The sequence below is a fragment of the Pan troglodytes genome, chromosome 8, assembly GCF_028858775.2.
Source record: "Pan troglodytes isolate AG18354 chromosome 8, NHGRI_mPanTro3-v2.0_pri, whole genome shotgun sequence".
Taxonomy (NCBI): domain Eukaryota; kingdom Metazoa; phylum Chordata; class Mammalia; order Primates; family Hominidae; genus Pan; species Pan troglodytes.
This window is the reverse complement of record NC_072406.2, coordinates 31,517,380-31,529,632: the sequence shown is the minus strand read 5'-3', so window position 1 is coordinate 31,529,632 and position 12,253 is coordinate 31,517,380. Positions and strand designations below refer to the sequence as shown.

Below are 12,253 nucleotides of genomic sequence, written 5' to 3'. Positions count from 1 at the left end.
TAGGTGACAAAGGACTTCAAAAGATTATTCAGATTACACCACCTTAGCCTTGACTAATTTCTTTTAAATTTTCTATTTTTTAAAAAAATAAAGACAGGGTCTCACTATACTGCCCAGTCTGGGCTTAAACTTCTGGGCTCAAGCTATCCTCCTGCCTCAGCCTCCCAAAGTGCTGGGATTATAGGCATGAGCCACTGCACCCGGCCTTGCCTTGACTAATTTGATATTGCCTCTGGTTCAGCTCTCAGGTCACCTGTTCCCCTTTATACTCATCACAGGGGACACCTCTCTTTCTTATTAATTCAGGATCAATCCCTCTCTCTTCAGCCTTTGAAAGGTGATCTTGTGATTCCATTTTTCCCTCTGGTCTACTTGGCATCTCTTCATCCACTGACTTTCTCCTAAGCCTTCCCTATTCTGGAAACTTCAGAGGCAACACCTCATGTTCAAATCTTTTCTTGCTCATCCAGTGCTCTGGTTATAGCTTTGTGAATCATCTCTGCAGGCTTTTCCACCTCAATCAAAACAGTACTTTATGTCTTTAATCACTGTATAGCTTCTTCTTCCTCTACCATTCTATCTATCCCTGAGATGCTGTTAATTATAATATTTTTTCTCTAAATCAGCACAGTGTTACAATGCAATATGGGAGTGTGAAAGAGGGAGGCTAATTTATTTATTTTGTTTACATTTGCTTCTATTCCTCTACACAAGTCTTCGAGATTTCCTCCCACACTGTATTCTCTGTTTTTACATCTTAACTTTGTTTTGGAAGTGTGGAAATCAGTATTGTCTTGGAGAGAGAACCGGTATAAGCACCAATGACTTCAGTAGAGATCTACTGGATAAATACTTCCCCCAAAGCAAATCACATAGCAACTGCATTAATAATTCTAACATCTTATGCATTAGCTAAATATAAATCAAAAAAATACTAATGAAAAATCTGAAGGAACATCTAGGCTAACCTCAAAGGCTTGAGAGAACAAATGAGAAATTGTGAGGGTGACTTCATGGGAGGAACAGAGTAAAGCAATGAAGAGGCTTGGATTTTGCAGTTGGCTGGCCCAAGTTTGAATTCTGGTTCTACCTCTTATGAACTATGTGATCTTGGGCACATTTTTCAAACTCATTAAGCCTCAAATTCCTCATCTGTAAATTGTGCATATAAAAACATTGTTTGGAATAATATATGTACATCACTTAATATAATGCCTTACCATAAATATTCAATAAATAATAGCTGCTATCATCATGGTGGGTTGAAGGCCCTTAAGGAAAGCTGTCCTACCTTGTTTGGGAGACCAAAATATAGCAGCAGAATCAATAACAAATCAACATTGAGTTCAGAGCAGCAGAAAGCAGTGCCTGGATTTCATAAAGGTTTAATAAATCCCTGCTGAGTGAATGAATGAAAGGAGAGGGGTAAGTTTCTGCCTCTAACACAGATAATAGGAACCCTCAAAAAGAGGCTTCTTTACAACCTCCTGACAGTGCAGCCTGAGGTGAGTTCTGCTAGTCTTTAGGGAAATATGGGGCTGGGTGCTGTGGCTCACACCTGTAATCCTAGCACTTCGGGAGGCCATGGTGGGAGAATCGCTTGAGGCCACGAGTTTCAGACCTGCCTGGGCAACATAGTGAGACTCCATTCCTACAAAAAATAAAATAAAAAAAATAAGCTGGGTGTGGTGACTCACACTTGTAGTCTCAGCTACTCAACTGAGAAAGTGGACAAAAGTCATACCAAGGACTAAGAGTAATAGTAGCTAAGAATTTATTCAGCACCTGCTGTTCCCAGTGTGTGAAATATACTAACTCATTTGGTCTTCAGCGACCTTACAAAGCAACTTAAGATGAAGACAGTAAAGTGCAGATAGTTTAAATAACTTATCCAAGGACACATAAATGAGGAAGAAGGAAATATGGCTTAAAAATATGAAAACAGCGCCAGGCACAGTGGCTCATATCTGTAATCCCAGCACTTTGGGAGGCACAGGCGGGTGGATGACCTGAGGTCAGAAGTTCAAGGCCAGCCTGGTCAACATGGTGAAACCCTGTCTCTACTAAAAATACAAAAATTAGCCAGGCATAGTGGCGGGCATCTGTAATCCCAGCTACTTGGTAGGCTGAAGCAGGAGAATCACTTGAACCTGGGAGGCGGAGGTTGCAGTGAGCCGAGATACTCCGTTGCACTCTAGCCTGGGTGACAACAGTGAAACTCCATCTCAAAATAAAAGTAAAAATGAAACTGGACCCCTTCCTTATACCTTATACAAAAACTAATTCAAGATGGATTAAAGACTTACATGTTAGACCTAAAACCATAAAAACCCTAGAAGAAAACCTAGGCAATACCATTCAGGACATAGGCATGGGCAAGGACTTCATATGTAAAACACCAAAAGCAACGGCAACAAAAGCCAAAATTGACAAATGGGATCTAGTTCAACTAAAGAGCTTCTGCACAGCAAAAGAAACTACCATCAGAGTGAACAGGCAACCTACAGAATGGGAGAAAATTTTTGCAATCTACTCATCTGACAAAGGTCTAATATCCAGAATCTACAAAGAACTCAAACAAATTTACAAGAAAAAAACAAACAACCCCATCAACAAGTGGGCGAAGGATATGAACAGACACTTCTCAAAAGAAGACATTTATGCAGGCAAAAGACACATGAAAAAATGCTCGTCATCACTGGCCATCAGAGAAATGCAAATCAAAATCACAAGGAGATACCATCTCACACCAGTTAGAATGAGGATCATTAAAAAGTCAGGAAACAAGTGCTGGAGAGGATGTGGAGAAATAGGAACACTTTTACACTGTTGGTGGGACTGTAAACTAGTTCAACCATTATGGAAGTCAGCGTGGCGATTCCTCAGGGATCTAGAATTGGAAATACCATTTGACCCAGCCATCGCATTACTGGGTATATACCCAAAGGATTATAAATCATGCTGCTATAAAGACACATGCACATGTATGTTTATTGTGGCACTATTCACAATAGCAAAGACTTGGAACCAACCCAAATGTCCAACAATGATAGACTGGATTAAGAAAATGTGGCACATATACACCATGGACTACTATGCAGCCATAAAAAAGTTCATGTCCTTTGTAGGGACATGGAAGAAGCTGGAAACCATCATTCTCAGCAAACTATCGCAAGGACAAAAAAACCAAACACCACATGTTCTCACTCATAGGTGGGAACTGAACAATGAGAACACATGGACACAGGAAGGGGAACATCACACACCGGGGCCTGTTGTGGGGTGGGGGAAGGGGGGAGGGATAGCACTGGGAGATATACCTAATGTTAAATGACAACTTAATGGGTGCAGCACACCAACATGGCACATGTATACATATGTAACAAACCTGCACGTTGTGCACATGTACCCTAAAACTTAAAGTATAATTAAAAAAAAAAACAAAATAAAACAGTAAACTTAACAGTAATCAGAAATATGTGCACGTTTAAGAACGAGATATTTTTGTCTATCAAATAACTATTTTTAAATAATAGTAATACAGTGGAACTCAAACATTGCTGGCTGTTGGAAGTCTAAATTTAGTATAACCTTTCTGAAAAGCAGTGTATGAATACATATTACTCTTTAAAAAGTAAATACTCAGTAATTCTCTTTTTCTGGAATCTTTGTGAAAGAAAAAGATGCACGGAAAATATTTAGGTAAGAGAAGGTTCACCATGTGACATATACATGTGTACCAATCTATATTTACATATCTAGATATAGATGTTGAAATATATACACATATATGTGTGTATGAATACAAATATGTGCCTGCGTGTATGTGTAAAACAACCTAAATGCCCAACAATGGGAGAAAGTCTAATTATAAAGAGTACTTTAAAAATTATGATATGTAAGCTTGGATTACTTTTTTAATGCCTAAAGAATGATGGAAATTTTAAGTAAGCATGAGCTCTACAAGGCTGCTCCCCAGCCCTATGAGGACTTCTAAATGGTAATGAGTTTATTAATTCACCTGGGGTTCTTGTTAAGATGTGGGTTCTGGCCAGGTGCAGTGGCTCATGCCAGTAATCCCAGCACTTTGAAAGGCCAAGGTGGGAGGATCACTTAAGTCTAGGAGTTCGAGACCAGCCTGGCCAACATGGCGAAACCCTGTCTCTACTAAAAATACAAAACAATTAGCCGGGTGTGGTGGTGCATGTCTGTGGTTCTAGCTACTGGGGAGGCTGAGGCAAGAGAACCACTTGAATCCAGGAGGTGGAAGCTGCAGTGAGCCTACCCAGATAGTACCCCTGTACTCTAGCCTGGGTGACAGAGCAACACTCTGCCTCAAAAAAACAAACGAAAAAAGATGTGGGTTCTGAGATTGCATTCCTAACAAGCTCCACGGTAATGCCGGCACTCCTGGTGCAGGGAGCACATTTTGGATAGAAAGGAGTCTAGTAGAAGCCACAAGTGTGGCTATTTAAATGTAACTCAATATTCAATTGTTTAGTTGCCACATTTCAAGTGCTCAATAACCAGGCAGGGCTAGTGGCAACAATATTGGACAGTGCAGATATAAACATTGCCATTATCAGAGAAACTTCTATTGGACAGTGTTGACTAGTACATGCCAAAAGCAGGACAAAAGACTTCCAGAACTGGGAGGTTGGCAGCTCATTTATCAGTGGGCTCACTTATTATTTTCTGAACAGAAAAGAGACATATCTTGTCCCTTTTTATTTTTATTTTTTGAGACAGAGTCTTGCTCTGTTGCCAAGGGTGGAGTGCAATGGCACGATCTCGGCTCTCTGCAACCTCTGCCTCCCAGGTTCAAGTGATTCTCCTGCCTCAGCCTCCCGAGTAGCTGGGACTACAGGTATGTGCCACCATGCCTGGCTAATTTTTGTATTTTTAGTAGAGACAGGGTTTCGTCATGTTGGCCAGGCTGGTCTTGAACTCCTGATCTCAGGTGATCTGCCTGCCTGGGCCTCCCAAAGTGCTGGGATTACAGGTGTGAAACACCATGCACGGCCCTCTTATCCCTTTTGTCCACTAATGGCCCAGTTCCACCCTCTAACAAGACACAATAAGGAAATATATCTTCTTAAATAAAGTAGTGCTTTCAAAGGCAGCCTATTTTTATGTTTCTTATTGATGCATGTTTCTTCTTAAAAATAAGACCACATCAATGACCTTAGGGGAAAATAATGATTCTTACCTTCCCACAAAAATAAAAATCCTGATGTGAATGCATTAAAAAGATCAAGGTTTAGACTACTGCCACCTATACTACAGCAAAGTACAGGATATTTTAAATATTCAAAAATAATGACAAATCCACAAAAAATTATTAGTAGCACAAACAATATTTGATTCACGGGGAGAAAAACAGAACTAAAAGAAAAGAAAAAGTAATTTTTAAATTTGATAGCTTAATTGTAATTTAAATAGTACGCCTCTGGCAAATTTTACTGTAAGACTTAGAAGAATTACCAGAGGCAATTTTTAAAACAGTTATGTAGACCTCATTTTATAGAATAAACACACTCAAATTTATGTCCTAATACTCTGATCTGGTTTACAGGGCTTTTAAACATTTGAATACTTAACAAAAGAAAAATTTCAAATTTGATCTCAATAACCAGAATGACCTAAGTTAATGAATTTACAGTGATGTTAAATTACCAGTACATTTCAAATGAACACCAGATCCTTTAAGTTCTTGTTGTCACGTGCAGACTGGTTCTTTTTTTTTTTAAATAGAGTGACTCATGCTGTAACTGTTTAACATGATTACATACTTTAAATATTTTTTCTTCATTATAGAGCATATGGTTTCTGAAATTATGTAAAAAAGACACAAATTATTCATGAAAAACTGGCTTTTGTGCATAATCATATATAACAGGTGTATATTTTAAACACATGAGGGTTAATTAATGAATGTTTGTATTCCTAAAATACTCCTTCGAGTACATTCTAGGAAATAATTTCTGTATACATTTACATTCTTTATTAAAAAAATAACAAAACCTGGAACTCATTTTCAGGAATGCTTTCTCTAAAATGTTAACACCATTCCTCAAAATACTTTTTTCCTTTTTGGTAGCATATGCTTAAATGCAACTCTTAAATAGTTTGAAAATTCTGTATGAGCCACATGTGATGCAGGCAATAAAAATAGAGAGCAAGGCCTAAATATTGGATGCATTTCTGCATTACTTGTTTCGTAGAAGTTTTCTCTGTGTTATTCTGAAAGCTTATAATTTTGCAATCACTTTCAGTTCCTGGGAACACTGGAATGGAGTCATATCCTACTCTTTTGAAAGTTTTTTTCCATATTGCCAGTGACCCGAGGGCGAAAAACAAGAGACAGAAGTGGGTCTTTGGAAAAATAATGGCCATATTAGTAGAAATGACCATTTTGAAATTTACAATGAAAACTTTTAACTCTCAGAATGGAATTATAGCTATTGTTCATAATCTTACTCCAATGATAGAAATAAAGACACCAAATTAGGAGCTGTGCGATTTCAACTTGCTGTGTTTACAGGAGAGAGCTCAGTTGCTTTTCAAGAAATTTCTTTCCTCCTGGCCATATGACAAAAAGTGAAATAATCTCATTCTATTGTACCCCCAAACGCACCTAAAAAGGGAATTTCGTTTTTAGTAGAATATGACCAGACAGCCAAAATATATTCTTTAACATAGGTTCATTTCTTAACAGTCAAACTTAGAATTCTTAACTCTTTCTAAAATCAGATTAAATTACCATCACAATTCAATAAGATATTAAGGAAGCAGAAACATAATTATTAAATTTGAATTGAATTATATACTATTTCAAAGAAGTATATGGTTTAATATAGCTTTCTACAATTTCAAAAATGTATCCCTAACTCTTAAAGTTTAGCTTCATCTTTTATTTGCATACAAGGAACAGGTGACTACATTTACTGTCTGTTTTGCTATGTGTATTGATAAATGTGAATTTTTACATAATTTTATGTCTTGAGAACAATATAGAATCCTAATTAGTTATATACTCTTAATTTAAATACTTTTTTAAACATTTAAGAGAAATATTTCTTACAGTGAGGTTTCACTAACAGTTTACTAAGTATTTACAAATCATCCAAAGTTTTATAACATATACAATTCTCAATTCAATTACTTTTAACTATATTTAACAGATATAATTTCACTAGGAAATCAAGTTTTTTAAAAAAGAATGTAAACTGTCTATAGTTACACTTATAAAACCTTTTAAAAATACCTTTTCAGAAGACATGTGAAGATATTGAAAACTATTTAAAATCCAAGTTCAAGCACAAAAAAATAATTCCGCATATAACAAATAATATAAAATGTGTTCATTTCAAACTTTGTCCCAAAGTATTTCAACATTTGTGCTAGTCCCTAAGGGAAAAAAAAACAACTATTTGTTTTATATTACTGTTAGTGACAACAAGCACTTTAGTGGAAAGTTTAAAAACAAACTTAGAAATGGTTAAAAAAATGATGAAAAATGTCAGATGTCAATGGGTATATGTTTCTTACCACTTCAGAAGGCTCATCATCATCGTAGTACATGTTTCGTACACACCTCGAAGTAAATTCTCAGCATGTCCGCTAAGAAATCCTTTCATAGGAAGTTCAAGTGCATTATGACAGTGATACAGTTTCCACAGCTGGAATATAGTGATGCTAGTTTCCCACGCTTGGCAATGCTCTTAAAATAGGCTCTCAGACACCAAAAGACAAAAAATGACTATTTGTAAGCACTTCAGGAAATGATGCTCTGGCAAACTGACTGAAAATTCCATAAACAGCCAAAATCAGCTTTTTTTTTTTTTGAGACGGAGTCTCGCTTTGTTGCCCAGGCTGGAGTGTGCGGTGGCACAATGTCCGCTCGCTGCAACCTCTGCCTCCCGAGTTCAAGTGATTTCCGGCTAATTTTTATATTTTTAGAGACGGGGTTTCACCATGTTGGCCAGGCTGGTCTTGAACTCCTGACCTTAAGTGATTCACCCACCTCAGCCTCCCAAAGGGCTGGGATTACAGGCGTGAGCCACTCGGCCCAGCCCAAAATCAGTCTTCGATGGACTATATTAATTGATTATTAAAAGCAAAATAAACCAAAGAAAGTGCTGGGCCAGGAGAATTTTTTTTTTTTTTTTTTTTTTTTTTGAGACGGAGTCTCACTCTATCGCCCAGGCTGGAGTGTAGTGGCGCGATCTCGGCTTACTGCAAGCTCCGCCTCCCGGGTTCGTACCATTCTCCTGCCTCAGCCTCCTGAGGAGCTAGGATTACAGGTGCCCGCCACCACGCCCGGCTAATTTTTTGTATTTTTAGTAGAGACGGGGTTTCACCGTGTTAGCCAGGATGGTCTCGAATTCCTGACCTCGTGATCCGCCCGCCTCGGCCTCCCAAAGTGCTGGGATTACAGGCGTGAGCCACCGCCCCCAGCGAGAATTTCATTCAAGTTTCTGTTTATTCACATGACCCAGACCTAGATGTGGAAAGGCTCCTACATTTGAAAGGTAGAACCAGCCAACATTCCAGTGACCCAGGTAGATGGGAAAAGAACCCTAATGAACCAGAATGAAATAAGCAAGACTTATTTCTTGTTTATTTAAATGGGTAGAATGGTTTTCTATGAATTTGAAGGGAATGTGAGTGTTTGTGAGAAGTTAGAGGGCTCAGAAACTTTCTGGAATTCCTACCCTCCACAGGCCAAATTGACAGATTCTTACATCCTCAACAAAGATACTTCTATACATTTCTTTTCTTTCTTGATCTGTGTTTCCTTCACATTGTGAATAATTTGTGTGAGAAAGTATTCACTGAAATCAACGAATGGTTAATACTATACTGTTCTCCAAATAAGGAATAATGGAGGCTCTCTTTTTCAACATTCAGGTAGTATACACTAAGCATGTTGCACTATTCTGTCCCAACGTTATAATCCAGAGAAAATATTTCAGCAAAATATTTAATTTTCCTTCAGCCTCTTAAAAAAATAACAAAAACCTTGCCAAACATCCTTGTAGTACAAGGACAGGATTTCTGCCCAGAAAGCCATCATGTTTTAATTAGAAATAATTTAAACAAATCCTGCAGAAGCTTAAGAGGTTGTATAGATTAAAATACAGTAATGCCCAAAAGAAGCCCAAACTTGGGTGGCATTTGGAATAAAACAGGAAGGCAAACTGAGTGTAAGAGTCCAAATCGCTTTTATTTGTAAATAATTGGCCGTCACCAAAAAACTGTCAAATATGGATGAAGAAAGGTTGAAAATTAAAAAGAGGCCTTAAAGAATCTCTATATTGTCCTCTCATATTATGATGAGAATGTCAAGGCCAGAGGGGTAAATAACGCGTTCAAAGCCAATCAGCTTGATTGCATGCTGAAAACAAACTAACTCCCAGATGGTGCCCTTAACCAAACTCAGGGGCAGGAAACACAATACAGTGGTTAGCAAAAAATGAGACAAGAGTAAGTTGAACTCAGGAAACGGTCTTAACTGTCAACTCAATCAGTAATTAACTTTGAGGTCCAAGACAAGTGCCTTAACTTCTCTAGACATCTGCTTTCATCCTTAACCCAAGTAGATTGGATTAGATTAATTTATACACCTCTTTCTACTACTAACATTCCAAAATTCTGTGCCTACAAATAAAACAGCACTTGAAAAAAATGCTATCCTAAGTGCAAGAGAAATTGTATGGACTTCTGGATTTTATGATAATTCTTCAATCTCCGATCACTTTTAAACCCTATTATACATACTAACAAGAAAGTAAGCTAAGCTAAAGAATAATGAAGAAAGAAATACCGCATGGAAAATGACATTTTGGCAGAATGAGGAAGATTGGGAATGAAGATGAAAGATATCTAAAGCAAGGAGAGGAAAGTAAATTGATACACACAAAAGAAACGGTGGCAACAAATGCACGTCAGAGGTAACAGATGTAGAACAGGCAGGAGATGAAAGAAGAGGGTGAGAAATGTAGAAAGAAAGAGAAGACAAGACCAGAAGAAAAAAATTAAACTGCCTTGGCTGGGCGAAGTGGCTCATGCCTGTAATCTCAGCACTTTGGGAGGCCAAGGTGGGTGGATCACTTGAGGTCAGGAGTTTGAGACCAGCCTGGCTAACATGGTAAAACCGATCTCTATTGAAACCACAAAAATTAGCCAGGCGTGGTGTTGCGTGCTTATAATCCCAGCTACTCAGGAGGCTGAGGCTGGAGAATTGCTAGAACCCGGAAGACGGAAGTTACAGTGAGCCAGATCTTGCCACGGCACTCCAGCCTGGGTGACAGAGCAAGACTCTCACAGAAAAAAAAAAAAAAATTAGTTAAAAATCCATAACAAATATTGCTATAGAAAATGCACGTAGAAGGCAGGCACCGTGGCTCATGCCTATAATCCCAGCACTTTGAGAGGCTGAGGTGGGTGGATCACCTGATCACCTGAGGTCAGGAGTTCAAGACCAGCCTGGCCAAAGTGGCAAAACCCCATCTCTACTAAAAATACAAAATCAACTGGGTGTGGTAGCAGGCGCCTGTAATCCCAACTACTCAGGAGGCAAGGCTGGAGAATCACTTGAACCCGGGAGGTGGAGGTTTCAGTGAGCTTAGATTGTGCCATTGTACTCCAGCCTAGGGAACAAGCAAAACATCATCTAAAAAAAAAAAAAAAAAAAAATTAAACTGCCTTCAAGACCCTACTATTTGCAACAGCATTAATAAAAATACTGCCAGTATTAACATTTTTAAAGCAGTTTATGGTATAGAATGCACTTATCCAAAATGATCTGTTTTTAAACCAAACCTATTTGATTGGTATAACTATCCTTACTATTTAAAGAAAAAAAAAAAAAGAACTGATTTCCAGAGAGGTTAGGTGCCATACCAAGTGTCACACAGCTATAATGAGTATGTTATACAAAGACCTGAATTCAGACCCTCTGGCTCAGACACTTCCTTTGGCCACATTGTCTAGTCATATATATATTTTAAACATGCTATTAAATACTAGCTTTGAACTGCTAGCTTTGAGCTTACTAGAATAGAAGACTGAAGGGAATGGAAGGTACTGGTAGTTTCATGCTGAACCTTCAGAGAGTGCACACTCTTTGAAAGCATAAGACAGACATGTCAAGAAATAACCAGCACAACAAATACCATATGGCACTGAGGATCAGAGGATGAAGCTTCCATGGGGATCAGAGAAGGCCCCACGGGGCGACAGGATTTCAACCAGGAAGAAAGCGGGGGTGACTGGGTACAAGACATCCTCAAGTGAGTAGACCTGCTGCTTGGTGCTTGTACAGAAACCATAGGTGTTATGTCTGAAAAGCCAAGCCTGAGCCATCCATCCTGTTGAGAGCCTGGAAGGCCAGGCTTAATACTTTTGAAATTGATCTTGTAAATAATGAGCCATCCCAGATTTTAACACAAGGGGCTGGGATGTCAAAATCTTTATTTAGGAAACCTATTTTACTGTTCATGGGAAGAAAAGCTGGTTAGGAGCTTCTGAGATGTGTGAGCAGAGAAGATGGGGGAGAGGCAACATGTGATTATGACCGAGAGGAGAGACAGGTGGATAAACTGTCTTCAACACAGACAATCAGCTTTTGCTCACAGGTAGAGCCAATTAGCCCAGAGTTAATGAACTCACTTAATGAAGGCCTGGTCTAACATTCTACTTGCATTTCCTTTTCCTCCTTTTGTTTTTGTGTTTTTTTTAAACAGAGTCTCACTCTGTCGCCCACGCTGGAGTGCAGTGTCAGCGATCTCAGCTCACTGCAACCTCCACCTGCCAGGTTCAAGTGATTCTCTCTCCTCAGCCTACCAAGTAGCTGGGACTACAGGCATGTGCCACCATTTTTGTACATTTTTGGTAGAGACGGGTTTTCACCATGTTGGCCAGGCTGGTCTCAAATTCCTGACCTCCCGAAGTGCTGGAATTACAGGCATGAGCCACGGCGCCCAGCCTCTACATGCATTTTCTATAGCAATATTTGTTAAGGACTTTTAACACATTATGGACTTAAAAAATTGATCACCCACTTCACAGGTTATCATTTTTGCTATTTTTCTTATACTTAAAAGATTTTAAGTCAATTCACCTATGGTGACTTCTGTGTCCATTCTCTAAAATGACAAAAATAGAATACTAATATAATCACTTAGGGGGAAAAAAACAAGGAGGAAACAGTAATCACACAATGTAAAGAATTAGAAAAAACTAGTCA

General features: G+C 38.5%; 1 protein-coding gene across 10 annotated transcripts in view; it reads right to left on the bottom strand.

The window, feature by feature from the left end:
* CACNB2 (calcium voltage-gated channel auxiliary subunit beta 2) overlaps positions 1-12,253 on the bottom strand; it is a 403,546-nt gene that overhangs the window by 169,523 nt on the left and 221,770 nt on the right. Inside the window, exon 1 of one of the 10 annotated variants that reach the window (XM_063781440.1) lies at positions 7,552-8,102. The exons of the other annotated variants lie outside the window; for them this stretch is intronic. Within the exon in view, the coding sequence (XP_063637510.1) occupies positions 7,552-7,584 (33 nt within the window). The 5' untranslated portion in view covers positions 7,585-8,102. Of the gene's footprint in view, positions 1-7,551; positions 8,103-12,253 lie in introns of those variants that run through there. 10 annotated transcript variants of the gene reach the window in all.